Raw genomic sequence first — 18,699 nt, forward strand, 5'->3', positions numbered from 1 at the left:
CGGCGGCGCGCGCGCGGACGGGCCCGCGAGGCGCGCAGGAACTGCTCCCGCGGGCTGAGTACGGGGCTGGACGGGCTGCTGGAGGAGCTGCTGGAGGGGCTGGAGGCCTGGTGCGCGGGGTAGCCGGCCGTCGGGGTGGGCGCGTAGAAGATGGCGGTGGACGCGGGCCGGCACAGCCCCATGATGGCGCGGCGGTAGTCGTCACGGTACGACTTGAGCATGGTGGATGGGTACTCGGGGTGCACCTGGGTGGGCAGAGGCCACAGCGTCCCGGACTCCTGCTGTTGTTTCTGCTGCTTCTTCTTCCTCTCGGGGCGGACGGGCGGCAGCGGCGGCGCGTCCTGGGGCACCGCGGCGTCATCATCCTGGACGGCGGTCTTCTTCTTCTTGCGGTAGAGCGCGGGCAGCGTGAAGCCTCGGTAGGACACAGCCAGCGGCCGCTTCTTGGATCGCCGCACCGAGGCGCGGCGCCGGAACAGGTGCATCTCGGCGGCACCGCGGCGACGCACTCGGCCACCAGCACGGGGAGCGACGCGTGCTGCAGCACGGCCAGACGACGCCCATAGCCTGCTGTCCGCGCTGGACTGAGGCGCCGCGTGCACCGAGATGCGCGGCGCGGCAAGGCGCAGGGGCGTCGCCGCGTCTCCGCCAAGGCGACGCTGGGGCGGCGGCTGTGTGCACATCTCGCCACCCACACGCACTTCGCCATCTCCTCCTCCGCCGGCCCCAGCCTGGCCGGAGAGGCTCCGGGCGACGCGGCGACGCACCATTCTATTATGTTCAGCTGATGTCCCGAGGGGCAGGGAGGCGGCGCGGCCTGCGCGGCCACAACAACAGCTTCCCCGCGCGGGGCTCCCCGCCGGCACTCGGCCAATCCGTGGCGCGCAGCACCGCGCCGTCAGGCAGACCGTCCGGCCGTCAGCTGACTCACTTGGCGGGCTCCCCTCTCCTTCTCCAGCCAAGGACGCGGCGCCGCGTGGACTGCTGTCCGACTGCTGTCAACGTGACATACTCGCTTCATTGTCCGAGGCAACAACCCACCGGATAGTAGCGTCACGCTCAACGGCCTGAACGGCGTGATCGTTAGGAGGCAGCGGCCTTCCTCAGAATGCCGTCGACCCTCTCGGCTTCGGCTGCTTCGGCTTGCGCAGTTCAACCGACGCGACTCGAACCTCGGCCAAATGCTTCCCACATGCAATAGTTCTGAGTTATTAGTCATCGCAACGACATATTGGTCCTTTGTTTGTCTTAGGGCACCTTCTATAAATATTGAGATTTGTTTTAAACGCAGACCGCAAAATTAGAGAACCCACAGTTACCTCCGCATTTCTTCGTCTTCGGGGAATGAAATTAACGCAACAAGGTAATGTGCACATTACATTTTAATTCTTTTTTTGTCAAAACACTTATAAACTACGGTACAAAAACAATATTGAAAAAGATAGGCTATTTACAAAACCACAAACAAATAAACATTGACTCTCATTTGTACTCCATTTGTGCTGGACTGGTTCTCTATCACTGGCATGTGACGAAGGTCTGGGTGCAGGGGTGGTTGGCGTCGAGCTGCTTGCTCCTCAGCGTGACCAGAGGCCCGGGTCCGCGCAGGGCGACGCCGGTCCGCGCGTTGAGTCTCGCCTCGCTGAAGCTGTCGTACTCCGGCAGCACGGCCTGCGTCGCGTTGACCGCGGTGGCGGTGCGCGCGCGGGACAGCCCCAGCACCGAGGAGCACGCCGTGTCGGCCGCCTGCGCCACGTCGCCGGCGCCGCAGTACGAGTGCCACGACCCGAACGACCGGTGCACCACACTGCCGGGAACCCTGCAACAACATTAAAATCAAGTACGGGTAAATTAAAAAGGGTGAAATTAAGGACGGCGAAATTAAGGGTAAAATTCATGAGTTTGAATTGAGGCGTATTTTCCCTTGGTCAAACCAACAAACAGACGGTGCCACGTCAACAAGGCGAGCAAGTGACTCACATGGCGGGGTTGAGGGACTCCACGGCGTAGCAGAACGTTTCGTCCTCGCCGTCCGGGCAGTCGTAGTAGCCGTCGCAGACCACCTCTGGCGCCACGCAGCGGCCGGACCTGCGCCAAACGTGCCGATGTAGGAAACCAATCATCACACGGCGGGGCGCTGCACTGCAACTAACGCCGCGAACTCACTTGCGGCAGAAGAACCTGTCCGGCGTGCAGGTGCAGAGGTCGGGGTGCTCGTCCGTCCTGTCCCAGCAGTGGCGGCGCCCGTCGCACAGCAGGGCGGGCCTGGAGCGCGCCAGGAAGGCGGCGCACGTGCAGTTGGCCGGCTCGTCGCTGCCGTCCGCGCAGTCCGGCACGCCGTCGCACCAGCGCCGCTGGTCCACGCAGCCGACGCCCGACGCGCAGCGGACCTCGTCCACCCGGCACACTGCAACGCGCAACGGGAAACGGCAGTGTAGTGCGAAGCTAAGAAGCTGCCAAGCGCCTGAGGTTAGGCAAATCACTCGGCTCGGAAGCGTGGCGGGACTGCCTATGCTGCAGAATGCAGGCGCTCGGGGGCGAGGATAGGCCGTCCCGCATAACATCGGTGCGCCGCGGGCCGGCCTATGCTGCAGAATGCAGGCGCTCGGGGGCGAGGATAGGCCGTCCCGCAAAACATCGGTGCGCCGCGGGCCGGCCTCTCTGCTTACCGCAGTCGCGGGAGTTGCCACCGGCGTCGCAGGCAATCCTCCGCGGCTCGCACGTGGCAGGGCTCTCGTCCAGGGCCCCGCGGCACTCCACGGCGCCGTTGCACACCGAGGACGGCGGCAGGCACTGGCCGACGGGGCAGCGCAGCCCGGGACAGGCAGGAGCAGGCGAAGCGGGAACAGCAATGTCGCCGTCTGCGTGGAGAGGAGGAATTAATCACGACGTTTATCGCGTTCTTTGGCGCATCACAGACACCATTCCGTACCGATGATGTTCCTGACGTGGCGCAGCATGAAGTGCACGGCGTCGAAGGCCACCGACCCCGAGAGGCCGCACTGGTCGGCCACGCTGTAGACGGCGGCGGGGTACCAGCCGGAGAGGGTGCGGCAGGCCACGACGCCGCTCCACGGCACCCGGACGGGCAGACTCTCGGCCGAGCACTCCGGCCCGGTGAAGCAGGTCCTGCCGTAGCCGGCACCGTCGACGCAGGTGGGCAGGTGTTTCAAGTGCACCGTCTCCCAGGCCCCGGTGGCCCCGCGACCCACGGCCACGCAGCTCATGGCCTTCTTCACCATGGCGTACCAATCAGGCAGTCCTGCCAAATTTAATAAACGTCAGAACGCAAAGTCCCTTGAAGGTGAACCTTGGCGCAGCCGTGCTGCCATGTGTTCTCACCGGTGGAGCGGACGTGCTTGGTGAGGACGGCGGGCCGCTCCAGCCGCAGCAAGACGGCGCTCGTGGAGGGCACGCGCACGATGGCGTCCACGCGGCGCGCCTGCTCGTACGGGCCCGTGACGCCCAGCTCGGAGCGCGGCCCGCCCAGCAGCACTGTCACGTAGGAGCGGCTGGGGCTGCAACGCGCAACGCGGCGCAACGCGGCGCAACGAGCAAGTGGTAAGTTAAAACGTGCCGGGAAAAGCGTCGCAATAAGTCGTGGCCGGACCGTTACTCACTCGAGGCTGCCGAGGGCCGAGGCGGAAGCCAGCACCCACGAGTCGGTGACCAGCGCCCCGGTGGCGAGGCTGGGCATGCCCTCCACGAGCACCTCGGCGTGCCAGGGCCACGCGAACAGGCCGCCCTGGTGGGCCAGTCCTGGCGCCTTGCTGCACGCCTGCGCGGTGCTGTACACCTGGCGGAGGCCCTGGACGGTGCCGCGGCCCTCGGGCAGGCCCTCGCTGGAGCCGCTGGCCGCCCCGGGAATCTGGATGAAGTTACCGGGGGCGCCGTCCACGCCCGGCGCACAGCGGACGCGAATGCCTGTGCACAGCCCACCGTTGGCAATGCCGCCGAGGCCGGGAATCAGGTTCAGGTTCACGGGCTTGTCGACGCCGGCCACCTGCAGCGGGCCCTCCAGGGGCACGATGCGCGGGCTGGACAGCACCAAGGGGCGCTCCTCCACCAACGTGTCGTTCACAGACTCCCAGCCACTGCAGCAGAAAAGGCGAACAGTGAATTCCATTCTGAGGCGCTGCAGCACGCTCTAGTCCGGCACCCACCTGAAGCCCAGCGCCACGCACGTGTCGGCGGCCCAGCTGGACACGCTGCGCGCCGAGCCGTGCACGCCGTCGCAGATGGGGCGCCACAGGCCGTGCACCTTGCGCGCCACCACGCCCTCGCGCTGCAGCACGGGCAGGCCCGAGCTGTCCACCTGCAGCGACACGCCGTCCGTGAGCGCCAGGCAGTGCGCCTCGTCCTCGCCGTTGGGGCAGTCCAGCGCGCCGTCGCACTCAAGGCCGTGGGGGATGCAGGGCGAGCCGGGGCTCTGCCAGCAGCGGTACTGGCCCTGCGGACACAGCGCGCAGCCCTGCTCGTCCGAGCCGTCCAGGCAGTCGGGGGAGCCGTCGCACAGCGCGTCCGGCCGCGACACGCGAAGGTAGTCCGCGCACCGGCACTCCATCTCGTCCGTGCCGTCCACGCAGTCCACGGCGCGGTCGCAGCGCCGCGACGCGGCCACCACCTGCGGCGTCCTGGGCGGGGAAGAGAACGCACGCTTTACCGAGATGACAACACCGGGAACAAACGAGCGGACGAAAACTAAACGCACCTCTTGCAAGCGAACGTGTCGTTGGCGCCGTACATGGCAGAAGCGGCCGCGGCCATGGCTGCTGCAGACGATCCGCCGACCACTCCGCCACCCACGCCGACGCCCTCTCCCTGCACCTGCCCAGCGCCTCCAACAGTGGATTCGATGGCGCCTTCAACGGCGCCTCCAACGGCGCCTCCAGATGGACCTTCAGTCGAGAGGCCGGGCGTTGTGTCGTTGCTGGCGAGGACGGGGGCCTGGCCCTGCGCCACGGTGGGGTTGGTCTCGTTGAAGGTCGCGTTCCCCAGGCCTTGAGGGACAGGGCTGCCCATCGCGGTGCCACTCTCGCTCGCAGTGCTGTTCCCGACCGCCTCTGTAGCAACGGCGCTGTTGTCCAGGCCAAGGGTGGCGTTTGCGGGGCCTGCGGTGGCCTCGGCAGGCGCAACCACCTCGGCCTCTGCTCCGGGTTGCCCCGCGTCCGTCGCGTTGCCCGCGGCCGCCACGGCCCCCGCCAAGTCCGGCACGGCATCAGTGGCGGTCTGGTTGACGGCGGCGTCCAGGTAAATCGGCGCAGCTGGACTTCCGGTCCCCGCCGTGCCGTTCTGCGCCGTGAGGTTGGCCACTGCCGCGCCCGGCTGATAGGTCGGCCAGGATCCGGAGGTGCCGTTGCCTGTGGCCGTCGCGTTCAACGCGCCGTCGTTGACAGTGGTGGTGTTGTTGGCGACGGGGCGCGCAGCGAAGGCCGCGGCCGGGTTGTATGCCCCGGCGGCTCCCGTGGAGTTGTCAACGGGGAAGGGGCCCACAGCGGGCATCTCTGGGGGCAAGAAGACGAACTGGGGAGGCTGCGAGTTACCCGCGGCCCCCGTCGCCGCCTCCCCTGCAGGCGAACTCGGTGCGTCTGGCTCGGCAGGGGCGGGTTGGGGAGCTGCTATCTCTGGTCCTGCGGCGGTTTCTGGTGCGGCGGGTTCCGGTGCGACGGGTTCCGGGGCAGCGGGTTCTGGTGCAGCAGGTTCCGGTGCAGCGGGTTCCGGTGCGACGGGTCCCGGTGCGGCTGATTCCGGTGCAGCAGGCTCGGCCGATCCTGGCTGTGGCGATCCGGCCCCCTGCTCTGGCAGTGGCGGCTGCGGGGCCGCGTCCGTGTGCTGCTGGTCGTACGTGTTGGTGGGGTCGGCGGCCGGGTCGGCGGCCGGGTCCGCACCAGTGGGCGGGAACACGACGGCGCCGGCCTCGTCGCCCTCCGCCTCCCTGGCGCCGTGCGCCCTCGCCACGCTGCTGCTGTTGTACGGCACGAGGCCCGGCGGCCCGCCGACGGCCGCCCTCATGAACGAGTCCAGCCCCCAGTCGCAGTGCATCTCGTCCTCCGCCTTGAGGCAGTCCACGGAGCGGTCGCAGCGCTTCTTGGGCGCCACGCAGCGCCGCGGGCCCGACATGCACTGGTAGCCCGGGCAGTGCAGCAGCGGCGTGTCGTTCACCACGTGGTCCATCCCTGCAAGCACAGTGCCATTAGGCCACGGCCGAGTCAGTGGCGTGCTTCGCAAGCAACCAACTCGAGGCGTACTTATCGTGTCGTGGATCCAGTGGATGAACCTGGATACCCTGGTGTAGGCGCCGGGCTCGTTCGGTCGGGCACATCCCTCGCCGTGGCTCACCACGCCCGCCGCGTAGAAGCGGGTCGGGTCCTCGGGCATCCTGGCGAAGGGGAGAACGCAGAGTGAGCAAAAGACAGCCTTCGCCTACTGCAAAGCACGTTGTCGTTGCCGCAACCCGAGCGGCGGGCGACTTGGGTCCGAACGAAATAATCCCTTTTCAGTGGGCGGGTCCGGAGTGGCCGGCGTTACCAGCACAAACATAATAAAGGGGTTGCGCCACGGGGATAAAGAGTGACCGCCGCGCTGTAAGCGGCAAGTCGCGGCAAGCACAACAAAATGACGAGGCCTTAATACCCCAGAGAAAGGAAGCGGCGTAGGGCTGGCGGCGTGGCGCGTTTAGCTGCGCGCCCAGCCTACAGCCGTCACGGCCTCCAGCGCCACGCAACGCGGTGCAGCGCCCTGGCGGACACTAATGGAACTAGCGCCCAAGCCCGCCTCACGCCGCCCCGCACCGCCCCGCTCACACACGCGCGTGCGCATCAAATAAAGTGGAATGAAATACTGGCCGCCGCAGCGCATACAATGCAAGCGACGCGGCCGGTGTGCGTGTTTTGTGTGTCGAGTTTCCCACGCCCCGCCCGTTGCCGCGCGTGGCGCACGAAGGGTTGCCTGCCCACCGGCGCAGCGCGCGGCAGTTGCCCGTTGGGCGGCCTACGCGCCGGGCGGGGCGGGGCGGGGCGGGGCGGGGCGGGGCGGGGCGGGGGGCGGACTCGCAGACAGACTCACCTGCAGAGCAGCGGGCCGCCGCTGTCGCCCTGGCAGGCGTCCTTGCCGCCCTCGTAGAGGCCGGCACACAGGCCGCCGGAGCGCCGGTCCTCGGGGTGCACGCAGGCCGCCAGCACGGGGACGCGCACTTCGCGCATGTGGTCGGCTGCAAAAGGCGAAGGTGGGTGTCAGTCGCGGCAGCGGTCTGAGGTTCGAGTACCGGGGCCACCGGGGCCACCGGGGCCGACTTACGGTCAGGGCCGTGCTCGACGGTGGCGCCCCAGCCCACGGCCGTGCACTGGGTGCCGGCCGGCGGGTCCAGCGGTCCGTGCTCGCCGCCCCAGTCGGCCAGGGCGATGGGCCGCACCCAGCGGTTCAAGCGCAGCGGCTCGGCCACGTGCACCAGCGCGATGTCGTTCCGCATGTCCTCGGGGTTGTACCTACCGGGTTGGAAAAAAAAGAGATTATTTAATGCTGAGACTTTTAAGTCAACGGTGGAAACTGGAACGCGGGAAACGACTCACTTGTCGTGCTTCACAACAAAGTTGATGGTGCGCGTCTGCTCCATGGGCGAGAAGGAGAAGCGGCGCAGCATGCCGGCCTGGATCTCCAGGTAGTGGCGCTCGTAGCTGCAAACAAGCGGAGGCGCGTTAATTTTAAGTTCAAATTGGTGACATCAAAACATTTTTCGGCAACTTTAAAACCCCCGACATAAAAGTGCACTGACAAGCAAATGCGTGGACCTACCCGTCGACGCAGTGCGCGGCGGTCAGGATCCAAGACTCGTCGACGATGACGCCGCCGCAGTGGAAGACGCCGTCGCGGTACATGGCCACCACCCAGGGCCAGGCGCCGGGCTTGGCGGGCTTGCCGCCGACCACGCGCGGGGCGGCGCTGCCTCGCCGGGGACGCTCCACCGGGACGGCGGCCTCCGAGTTGGCCAGGGACAACACGGGGGGGCTGGGGGTGTCGCGGGGGTTGCGGAGCCGGACCTGGAAAGCAACGGGGCGTTTTAATCGACAGCAGCATGCCGCGGGGATAGCTGGCCTACGGTGTGGCGGGGGGACCATGGGAGGGGGAGGGCTGGTATTGGTCGGCCATGTAGATTTAGAGCGAACAAGTAACAATGTCTGGCGGCGCCCCCTCCCCGTCGTACTTACGACAATCTTTATCGGTTGCGACAGCCTCACCTCTTGCCCGGGCTCGTCATACGATCTAGGGCTGGACGCCACCGAGTGCCTGGCCGTGGACGAGGACGCCGCCGGGATGCGCCGCAGCAGCACCTTCTCGGCGTCGCGCTCGCGCTGCCCCGAGGCCTCGTCGCCCAGGACGCGGTGCAGGGCCTGGGGGTCCAACTGGAACGCCACGCCGTCCTCGCCTGAGTTGTTCTGGGCAGCCAACCGAAGGGGTCACCTCGCGAAGCCCCTCTCCCCGCGCCTCCCCGAAAAAGCCTCACCTGCACGATGTCGTCCTCGTCCTGCTGCGTCTCCTTCATGCGGTGCGCCTTGCCGTTCCGGCTGTTCGTCAGGTCGTCATCGTCGTCCTCGTCGTCCTCCTCCGACGCCGCGGCGCGCATTTTGGCCTCCTCCTCGCGAACCAGATCAGCGGCCACTTCATCCAGCTGCACAGCCTTCCGATTACTTCCGCTCTGAGGCTTCATTTATTTCATCATTAACAACACGAACACGCACCTGATTGTAGTCCAGCAGCACGGGGTCCAAGCCCGGCGCCAGGTGCAGGTAGCGCTTGAGGCGCGTGCGCATGTCCTCCGGGTCGGCGAGCTCCTCGTCGCTCTCCCTGCTCCAGTCGAAGTTCTCGGGCCGGGCGCGCGCGTAGGGGCTCTGCGGAGGAGCCACCCTGGAACCGGCCAACATGGGTGGGCAGGTGACGACGGCCACCGTGGGGCACTCCGTCACCACGCTCAGCGCGCCCTCGCCCGCCAGGGTCAGCCACTCGCCGCGGTACATCGGGGGCGCCGGCGCCAAGTCGATGTTCACGTCTCTGGGGGAAGAAAAGTCAGTAAGTCACCTTCGCGATGTAAGACGAAGTGGCCGAATACCGCCACCACCAGCACGTACTCGATGTCCGGGGAGACGACGTCCCGGCAGGCCTGCAGCGCCCAGTCGCGGGCCACGCCGTTGCCGCACACCGGGTACCACTCGCCGCGGAGGTTGCGGTGCAGGAATCCAGACTGGTACGACACCGGCAGCGTCTGCAAGGAAGGACGCGTTGAAAGGCGGTAAACAGTGCAGGGACGCGACGGGGACGCTTCCTACCTTCCTGCCGGTGACGGCGAGGGCCAGCAGCGAGCACTCCGCCTCGTCCTTGCCGCTCGGGCAGTCCATGTTGCCGTCGCACCTGCTCGTCCTGGGCACGCACGTGGCGCCGCGCTTGCGCTCGCTGAAGTCGTCGCAGCTGAACTCGGTGGGGAGGCAACCTGAGAAACGCAACAGGCGTTGAAAACTTAGAAACAAGGGCGTTGTGAGGCGTGACCGGGATTCGAACCACTGACCCATGCAGCCGAGCTCGTCCTCGCCGAGAGGGCAGTCGAAGTAGCCGTCGCAGAGGCGGTCGCGCTCGACGCGGTCCCTGCAGGAGCAGTGCGCCTCGTCGCTGGCGTCCGGGCAGTGCACCGCGCCGTCGCACCACATGGACGCCATCACGCAGCCCGACCGGTCGTGGCAAGCGCGGTGGCCTGGCGGGCAGCCAGGGTCCTCCTCTGCAACACAAACAAGAGACACGGGGACTTGAGCCTCGCCTGCAACAGCCCGCTGATTGTGCTCTGCGTCTCCGTCGCGATAGGCACCTTCAACCGCCTGGCGACGCGAACCGTTGGCGGCCGGGCCCTCGGGCTCCGCCAGCCTGGCCCGTGACTTGCCCTCACCCACGCCGGGGACGATGGGGAACTGGTAGGTCGGAGGAGGGAGGTAGGTGCAGAAGATGGGGACCTTGGTGAAGGGCTGGAACACTTGCTGCTGCTGGATGGACACGGGAACGGCCTTGGTGGGGATGAGGGGGGTGAAGTTGGGGAAGCTCTGGCCCGGGGCGGTGGGATACAGCGGGAGGGTGGGGTAGCCGCCGCCCATGTGTTGATAGCCGCCCCCCGTTGGAGGGAGAGCGCCACCCATCTGCGGCTGCCCCCAGCCGCCCCCCACAGGCGGGTACCCTGCCCCCATCTGAGCGTAGCTGGACCCCATCGGCGGATAGCCAGCACCCATTTGTTGATAGCCAGCCCCCATGGGCGCGTATTGGGGCACAGGTCCCATTGGGACCATGCCAGGCAGAGGCCCAAAGCCCGCCATAGGCGCACTGGGTCCCAATCCCATCGCGGTGGTCATCCTGGACGAAGAGTTTGTGTTCTGAGGAAGTGGGCTACCCTTCGTGCTGTCCAGCTCGGCGTCGACCTGGATGCCGGGCCCGGTGACGGGAACGTGGTCGTCCAGCTGGTCGCTGCTTCGCGCCGCCAGTGGGTTGGGCACGCCGAGGAAGAACGGGTAGGCGACTGGCAGCGGCTGCGCCATGGTCTGCGCGGACTGGGGCTGCTGCTGCTGCTGCTGGTAGGGGAAGAAGGGCTGCAGCTGGCGGATGGCTTGGTACGGCTGCATGGGCGGCTGCGGGCCGGCGGGCCGCTGCAGCACGGGGGCGGCGTACTGCGGCGCGGGCGGGGGGCCCTGCATCACGTTGGGGGGCGCGTACCCGGGCAAGTAGAAACACACGGGCAGCTGCGAGCGGAGCTGCGGCACGCTGAACATGAGCTGCTGCGTCGTGTGCACGCTTTCCCCGGGGGCGGACAGCCCGGGGCCGGGGGCGGTCGGAGGGGCGGAGGGGGCGGATTGGTCGGAGGCGGACGGGGCTGGGTTGGAGATGACCCTGAAGGCCGCGCTCTTACCTGCGTAACGGGAGTGGTGACCGGCGGTCAGGTTACTGCCGGCGTGCTCCGGGTGCAAGGGCAGGCTGGCGTTGGCGGAGCGGCCGAAGCTGGGCTGGACGGCGGTGGCGATGCCGGTGGCGTTGCCGGTGGCGGTGAGGTTGGCCGCGGTGGCCTGGATCTGCGCCGCGACGGTGTGGTTGGACGCGTTGCCGCCCCCCGCGCTGCCGTTGCTGCGAGTGTTCGGCGTGTAGTCTGGCGGCACGGAGGGCCACACGTCCAGCAGGGCGCTGCTCGCGCTGCCCCTGCTGCCGTGCGGAGGAGGGCCGTGGAATTGAGGGGCTTGGCCGTGTGGGCCTTGAACCGGACTGACGTAGGGATCCGACTGCAGCTCGTTGACGATCACCATGATGTCGTCGGCCTCCCTCAGCAGGCTGGTGCGCATGTCGCCGAGCCGCTTCATGAGGGAGGGCTCGGCCTGCTTCTTCTTGCGCACGGACTCGAGGAACAGGTTGGTGGCGGGCAGCGTGCGCTTCCACTTGCGCAGCCGCATCAGGGTCTGCATGTCGTGGGCGGCGTCCTGGACCTGGCGGCGCGCTCGCGGCTTCAGCACGGGGGCGTTGCTGGACTTCCTCTCGCGCGCGTGCAGCGCCTCGATCATCCTGCCGATGTCGTGCGCCTCGGCCAGCAGCTTCTCGCGCTGCAGCAGCAGCTCCTCGATGGCGTGGCTGCGCGCCTGGCGCTTGTCGTGCGTCCACTGGTCCGGCGGGATGAGCATGCTCTGCACCACCTCGGCCAGGTCCACCTCTCTCTTGCGCCGCGCGTGCGCGTCCTCCGCGTCCTCCTGTTCCATTTTGGCCGCCTCGTCCAGCAGTCGTTGCCGGCGCAGGCGGAGCGCCTCCAGGACCTGGCCGTCGGACCGGCGCACGCGCTCCTCGCGGACGTGGGGGTCCTCCTCCACCAGGCTGGCCGGCGCCGGGAAGCCGTCCGAGGTGATGTCGTCGGGGCTGATGGCGTTGACCCTGTCGCGGTGCTCCATCACGTGGATCTCCTCCTCGATGTTCTCCATGAGCCTGCGCAGGTCGTCGGCCTCCTTGAGCAGGCGGCGGTGGAAGTCCTTGAGGTCGTCGTCGTTGTGGACCTGGTTGACGCGGGGCGCACCGCGCGTGCTGCGAGCCTCCCTGCGGTGCAGCGGGATGACGAAGGACGCGACGTGGCGCGGGTCCCTCACCACCACCTCCTTCACTTCGACGGCGTCGCGCTTGTCGAGGTGCGCTGGCGGCGGGAAGAGCTCGCCGATGGTGCCGAGGTTGAACTTGGCGTGGGCGCCGTCCGAGCCGCCGTGGAACACCACGTTCAAGGGGTTGGCGGAGTCCTCGGAGCCGCTGCCGTCCTCGGGGCGGCCCGGCCTGCCGAACACCCTGAAGGGCGACATGGCGAACTGCGCCAGGGGCCGGTCCTCGCTGCCGACCGTGATGGCGGGGAACTTGTCGTCGGCCGTGGGCAGCGCGGGGCTGTGCGGGCCCGCGCTGTGCTGCGCCGCGGAGAAGGCTGGCGGGGCCTGGCCGCGCCCAACCATGGCCCCGTTGTGGTTCTCTGGGTGGAAGCGGCGCACCGCCTGGCTCAGAAGGTTGATGTCTGTGCAAAAAGGAATCACAGTCAAGTTTCAGTGCCGCCAGAAAGGAAATTTGCCTAAAGAAGCGTTGGAGCTTACAGGTCGTGTTGTAGATGACGCCGACCACCAGGACGACGAGCAGCAAGATGCCGATGAACGCTGCGCAGAAGACTGCAATCTTCTGGTTCCTTTTTCTTTCCTCATCTGCGAGTGTGTTAACGGTTCAGTAACAAAGCATCTATCGTCTAAATAATTTTTACTGTTTTCCAAATCCAACTGAAGAAAAAGGAACGGAAAATCGACTCACAGTTGCTGGTGAACCGCGGCGTGTGAATGGCGCCGAGGTCCACGGAGAGCCTCTTCTTCATGGTGCCGCTGGAGGGCGCGCTCTGCTCCAGGGGGATCTCCTCGCCCTCGCCGGGAGACAGGGGGCGGTGCAGCTGGGGGGTGGGCGGCGGCGGCAAGCTCGTCAGCGGTGGCTGCGCCATCTGGCGGCAAGGCCGAGCAGTCAGTCAAGCCATCCCAAGGCAGCGAGCTGCCCGAAGTGCAGTGAACCCTCTCCGAAGCAGCCCTCCCGTCCGTGCTCAGCGAAATTGATTCACTTTCGCAACGGTCCGCGCGTCGCTGCGCAGTGCAGTTTCGGGCACGGCAGCACCCACGCAGGCCAACGCAGGCCAGAGCGGCCAGAAGCCACTCGGCCACCAGGAGTGACAGCGCTGCGTTTCTGCAAAGCGTTCCCTGACCCTTGATTGCTGACTCGCCGATTGATCGTTTATTTCGGCCCAGTGCCAGGCTCGTGTGCTCGTGTGTTTACCAGCGATTTGAGGTAAACCACGGCATGCGAGGACCGGGTGCATTTCGGCTAGCTCGTCATGAAGACGTTGCTATCGGACTTCGGACTCAACGCGGTAGGAATGGGCGTCTGAACGGGGAGGACGGGTCGCCCTCCCAAGGGCCCCGCTTTGACGAAGCGAGAAAATGGGGCCACGGAGAGAAGGACGAGGACGACCGCGACACGAGGACACACTGTGAAGGCCGAAATCTACGCGCTTCAGGAGGAAAGCGGAACTCGCTAACGAAGGTTGCGACCACAAAAATCATCTCCTCCGTTTCTTTGAACTCGGAACAATTTTTGCCATTAGTGAAAAGAAAACCCCTGGTACTCACTAACTATTAGTTTCAGTTTTAAGAAACTTTCCAGTCACTGCTGTGGCGTGCGCTTACCTCCGCCGGCGCCTTCTTGGCCGCGGGTAGCGGCTGCAGTCTTGCGGTCGTCGGGACGAGGGGTGACGACGGCGTGCTCGGCCTTCGGTCGCCTTCGGTCCGTCCGGGGCGGGGCGTCCAGCTACGTCCACTACGTCCACCACGTCCAGCGCGGAGGGCTGCTTCGCTTCAAACTGAGTGGTGCTGGCCGACGGCCTGCAGCGCGGCGGCGACGACGGCGCCCTCGTCAGCACGGTGGTCAGGCAGGGCACCCTCTCGGCGTCCTCCTCGCACCGACGGCAACGGCCGACGGTGCGAAAAGGCCGCCGAAAGCACGGCAGCAGCAGTAAATCCTCCTGAGGTTGGCTCTTCCGCGTGGGGGACAGAGACAGAAACAGTGGGCGGGTGCGCGCGAGTGCTTGGGCGTGCACTTGTGGATGTGGATGCGTCGCCATGGCCATTTCTGATGATGGCGGGACAGCGGGTGTCTTGGGTGCACCGCCGGCTGCGGCAGAGACGCTTCTAGAAAATTGGGAAAGAGGGTTTGCAACCAGGCGTGTGTGTGTGTGTAGACATGTCATCTCATTTGCACCTTTCTGTTGGCTCCTAGAAACAGCCAAACAACGACTGAGCCTGGACTGGCTTTACGCTTACCGACTGCTGGCAGCCCCAAGTGGCGGCCTGAAGGGCAGGCAAATAGCCATGCATTCTTTGCCCCTGGAAGGAAGCAAAAAGCGCCACTTTGCCACGCCTCCTCGGGCCGGCCCCGGATCCGCCACTGGGCAGCGAAGCCTACGCGTTCATTCAGTAGTTTTTGGTGGAGCCCGTCGATGCGATCTGTTGCCTCGTGCGCTTTCTGCGGCTGCGGTTTGCACGCGGTGCGGTGCCAGACCAGACCAGACCACAGCCCCGCCGTGTCGCCGCCATGGCCCCGCCGCCACCTGCGCCGTGGCGCGCCGTGGCGGTGGCGTCACGGCGTCACACCTCCGTCACGGACGTGCCGCGCCACACACTGGAAGTGCGGGCACGCGCCCGCCGCGTCCCGGCCGTCCCGGCAGGAGCGATCTTTGTTACCGTGGCGGTGCTGCAGGCCGCTTCCGAACAGTGCTCTGTCTCTCTCGCTCCCCCGAGGGGCGCCCCGTGAGTGCGACAGAGACAGAGCACTGCTCGGAATCGGTCTGCCTAGAGCCCGCGTGCCCGCGCTTGGTCCCCTCGGTGCACTTGCGCAACGCTGCGTGTTGGTTTGCTCGGTTCGCGGCGCGGCGTTCGTTTCGGCCCTCGCCCCGCGCCGCGCCGCACTTCCCTCCAGAAATTCGCTGACGCGCACCGCGCCGGGCCACCGCCACCATGGCTGCCACCTTGCGACGCGTCGGCAAAGCCCGGCAAACCGCCAAGCGTTTCCCTCTTTTCGCCAAATTCTCAAGTGGTGTCCGATGACAGCCGCGCGGGGCCCGACGCATCGCATCCTGCCTCGGCAGGCCTCCATGCACTCGGCATAATGGCCACGCCGAGCGCGAAGCACGCCAAGCCAAGCGGCTCACCGCAAAATAGTTTGTTTTCGGGGAAAATCCACTTAAAGTGGCTTTGCCGCCAGCGGTTCGAGGGAATTGCGCGCTCTATCCTGACTTGCATAACTCCACGGATCAAGACAACTTCAAAATTTCGATTTTGCACAGAAAATAAATGGAAGGGGTGGAAGAGTGCGCGGTTGCCTGGGTCCACACGGCACTTTCTCCACCAAGGTCAAACCGGCGAGCGGGCCTTAAACGCACCGTTCGGGGGGGCCTTCGTCAATCTCATGGCCACTTCGGGGGGCGTGCTCAGAGCCCTATAGCTTTGCTAACGCGATGCGAGCAAGCGCCTCCAGAGTAGGCAACTTAATTAACACTGAGCAAAGACCCAAAGAAACTAAAAACAGTTTTTTCCTCATGGAGCTGTTTTATGAGGCTAACTATGAGTCATACTACGGGCGTCAGACAGTTGGACCACCAGGAAAGGGAAAAGCAATTTACAAAATCATTTTTGATTAACTTACGATTTATTCCATCATGCTTTCATCATCACTGGATTCACTTGGTACAGGGGAATTTTGATTTGATTCAGTAATTGTTTCTTTGCTTTTCTCAGCAATTTTGGTTGAATAGTCCATGCTGATGTCTGATGATTCACTCTGAAGTTGTTTCTTGCCCAGTCTTACTAGCTTGAAGTTCTGAAGAAAGCGCAGCTCACCGTTCCATTCCTTCAATACTTTTAGTTGGGCTTCGTCCAAAAGATTAGGAAGCTCTGTGTGATAGAATTGATATTAAGTTAAGATAAGAGATATAAAAATTACTCTCTTAAAGAGTGAAGTAAAAAGAAATAAAAGAACAGTACATGTTAAAAAAACTGACCCAAACCACATGTGTTGTATTCCAGTCTCTCGGTTTCTTGCGTGTGACGTATCATATCTTCTCGACTAGCATGCTGCCGTTTGTTGCGCTGTCCAATCGAATGCTTCAATCGAATTTGTTCGAGCTCATCATCAAACCTAGCAAGATATCTGAAAGATGCAAATAACACTGCAAGTCAAAACTGATAATAAAAGAGCAGGTCAGGAGTGATGCATAAACACAACTTACGTCTGAATAAGTTCATCAACAAAAGCCTTAGAACAAATAGTCATATCGTCAGGAATCCTTTCTTGAAACCACAACAGCTTCTCTCCGATAAGGTTGTTTTTCACATGGGTCACCATTTTGGTTTTCTGTCGTGACTCTTTCCTGTAAGCAAAAATGACACATTCGGTCACTAAAACTGCAGTCGACTGTTAAAACTTGGTATATCGACACCATCATTCCACATACTTTTTATGGTTTTTGAACAATTTAATAGCCTTTCTACTCTTTGGATGAGTAATACTATCAACTGTGAGTGCTTTCTTCTGAGTTTTCGGCTACATATGAACGACAAAATAATAAAAAATATAAGAATAGATTAGTAATCGACAGGAAACAACACAAACACGAGACTTGTATAGGTTAGAAAGGCAGAAACAAGAAAGCTCTCGCACCATTTTGACAGGTTATGTTATTCTCTGAGGCTTGGTCACTAGACGAAACTGAACCACACAAAACCAAACGGGTCAGATGGTCAGACAGTTGACCTGTCCAAAAATGCAAGCATCTGCGGGAAAGATCAAGGTGCACGAGTGCAGCGTAAACGTAAACAAGCGACGGTAGAAAAATACGCCGCTCGCTCGCGCCATCTGTGGGTGGGGGGCGGAACTAACGCGGCTCGCGGGGCGCGCGGCGCGCTCGCGCGGCCGGTTCAAACGGAGACGCAGTAACGGACAATGGCCTTTCTTTCCCACGCGCCTTTGCCTTTTCACTGTAAGAGAGTCAACACAGATTTGTACGCGCTCGGCCACTCGGCCTTGCGAGTGAACGCATCATAATGAATGGCGATAGGGCGAGGAGGGCCCTCGGCAGGGCAGGGCGGGGCGGGGCAAATAATAGGCGAGACCCAATTCCGAGATCGAAACGAAACCGTGTCACAGTGCACGCGGGGCACCACGGGGCACGCAGCACGCGAATCTGAATCTGAATCGAGCGCGAATGGCGGTCAGGCACCAGCGTAAATAACGATAGCGAACGTGACTTCGGAAGGATGCTCCGCTCCTCCCTCCAACTCGGGCCTCGGCCTCGGGCCTTGACTCAGGCCGCGAGAAAACCCCCAGGCTCCCGGGCTTGTCAACAGGAGACTGATTCCGAGAGTCGTTTTCGTCGCTCTGTCTCTCTCGCACCGACACGGCACGACCCATCAGTGCGAGAGAGACGACTCTGAGAATCCGTCTGCAGGCGTGGTGGCGCTGGCAGTCGTAAGTTTGTCCCATTGCGGAGGACCTCTTGGCGTTCGGTCACTGTGCGGTCACTCCCTCAAGGAGTGTGGCGCAAAGCAAACCCTCCCCCCTTTTTTTTCGGAAGCCGCTGAAGAGTGTGTGCACAGGAGACGCGTGTGACGAGATTTACGCAAGTCGCAGCGTTGTGGTGCTGATTTGGCCCCTCGGGCCGAAGAGTAAAAATGTTTTTTGTACAAATACGTTCCATTGCTGTCTGTCGCAGCCTCAGACTCGGAGGGAGAGAGAGGAGGTGACTGCCAGGCTTCCGCTTAGAATAAGCGAAATCTCTCAAAAAGTCAAACCACTAGTGAGTAGGAAATTTCTGCTGAGCTACCGCGCTGGATTTCGCTGCACTGTTCGTGCCGATGTGAGTTTGAAACAAGGCGGGCGTGTCGGAAGCCGCGCGGTCGAGAAAGTGTGTCCGGACGGCCGGACGCTTCAAGAAAAGAGACACTACGCCGCGCCACGCCACGCCGAGCCACATCATCGGCCCGCGTCTCGCACGTTGACGCGAGTGGCGCAACGCGCAACGCGTCCAAGCTCGCGGTTGACGCGAAGCAGCCCAAGCACCATGAGCCCACCCCGAACCGAAGGGCGCAGCCGGGCGCTGCGCTGCAGGCCGATTCGTCGCTCTGTCTCTCTCGCACTCATGGTGCGTTCCGCAGAGGTGCGAGAGAGACAGAGCCTGCATGGCGCGCGTGCCGCGCCGCACGCCGCCGCCGCTTCCACTCCAGCAGGCCGCCGCGAGGGCCGCGCCAGCCAGCGTGGCCAGTGCAGATAAGCCTGCGACGGTAGCGTCACCCCATTTTGCCTCTTCTTCAACCTCTTTCCACTTTTTTCGCCTGGAAGCGAAGGGGGTTTATCAACGCGGTAGTTCCTGAGGCCACAAGTAGGCTGAGGTTGCAGCCCCCCACCCCACCGCCTGCGACTTGCCTGGGTACCTGATGCAACTCCCAACCGTTCATCAATCAGTGCGAATGAACGGGAGTAGCGGCGCGTCGCGGGCCAAGAAAAACAGGAAAAAACAGTGAAAGGCAATTAAATTATTCCGATCGTGGGTGTACTTGGGGTGTACTTGCATGCCCTGGCGGC

The 18,699-nt window shown here is 63.9% G+C and overlaps 2 protein-coding genes across 5 annotated transcripts; both read right to left on the bottom strand.

Annotated features, from left to right (window-relative positions):
• Positions 1–1,364: 1,364 nt before the first annotated feature.
• LOC117650158 lies at positions 1,365–13,947 on the bottom strand. 4 transcript variants are annotated; one of them, XM_034393443.1, is made up of 24 exons: positions 13,752–13,947; positions 12,835–13,015; positions 12,627–12,731; positions 10,934–12,550; positions 9,557–9,763; positions 9,321–9,481; positions 9,123–9,256; positions 8,736–9,045; positions 8,501–8,665; positions 8,205–8,399; positions 7,792–8,036; positions 7,569–7,673; positions 7,297–7,484; positions 7,066–7,210; positions 6,249–6,379; positions 4,712–6,176; positions 4,164–4,634; positions 3,621–4,094; positions 3,343–3,518; positions 2,933–3,262; positions 2,670–2,861; positions 2,167–2,407; positions 1,981–2,088; positions 1,365–1,819 (listed from the first exon to the last, which is right to left on the bottom strand). In XM_034393443.1, exons 2-24 carry the CDS (start codon positions 13,013–13,015, stop codon positions 1,519–1,521), a joined length of 7,647 nt encoding a protein of 2,548 aa, XP_034249334.1. In that variant the 5' UTR covers positions 13,752–13,947; the 3' UTR covers positions 1,365–1,518. The 4 variants fall into 4 exon arrangements, with proteins under 4 accessions (XP_034249334.1, XP_034249333.1, XP_034249332.1 ...); XM_034393442.1 differs by having other exon boundaries at positions 8,235–8,432; XM_034393441.1 differs by having other exon boundaries at positions 8,205–8,432.
• Positions 13,948–15,746: 1,799 nt separating this feature from the next.
• On the bottom strand, positions 15,747–16,968 carry LOC117650204 (translation machinery-associated protein 16). The gene is made up of 5 exons (XM_034393446.1): positions 16,780–16,968; positions 16,574–16,662; positions 16,349–16,489; positions 16,121–16,269; positions 15,747–16,013 (listed from the first exon to the last, which is right to left on the bottom strand). Exons 1-5 carry the CDS (start codon positions 16,780–16,782, stop codon positions 15,769–15,771), a joined length of 627 nt encoding a protein of 208 aa, XP_034249337.1. The 5' UTR covers positions 16,783–16,968; the 3' UTR covers positions 15,747–15,768.
• Between the last annotated feature and the right edge of the window lie 1,731 nt (positions 16,969–18,699).

This window comes from Thrips palmi, unplaced genomic scaffold, assembly GCF_012932325.1.
Source record: "Thrips palmi isolate BJ-2018 unplaced genomic scaffold, TpBJ-2018v1 HiC_scaffold_10, whole genome shotgun sequence".
Taxonomy (NCBI): domain Eukaryota; kingdom Metazoa; phylum Arthropoda; class Insecta; order Thysanoptera; family Thripidae; genus Thrips; species Thrips palmi.

Excerpts from the sequence above, each read along its gene's own strand:
- LOC117650158 (XM_034393441.1), bottom strand. The coding sequence starts at position 13,015 with ATGGCGCAGCCACCGCTGACGAGCTTGCCGCCGCCGCCCACCCCCCAG. Across the intron at positions 7,485-7,568 it reads TTTGTTGTGAAGCACGACAA|GTACAACCCCGAGGACATGC; the intron begins GTGAGTCGTTTC and ends CCAACCCGGTAG. Across the intron at positions 4,635-4,711 it reads GACACGTTCGCTTGCAAGAG|GACGCCGCAGGTGGTGGCCG; the intron begins GTGCGTTTAGTT and ends TTCCCCGCCCAG.
- LOC117650204 (XM_034393446.1), bottom strand. Across the intron at positions 16,270-16,348 it reads GTTGATGAACTTATTCAGAC|ATATCTTGCTAGGTTTGATG; the intron begins GTAAGTTGTGTT and ends TGCATCTTTCAG. Across the intron at positions 16,014-16,120 it reads ATACAACACATGTGGTTTGG|AGCTTCCTAATCTTTTGGAC; the intron begins GTCAGTTTTTTT and ends TCTATCACACAG.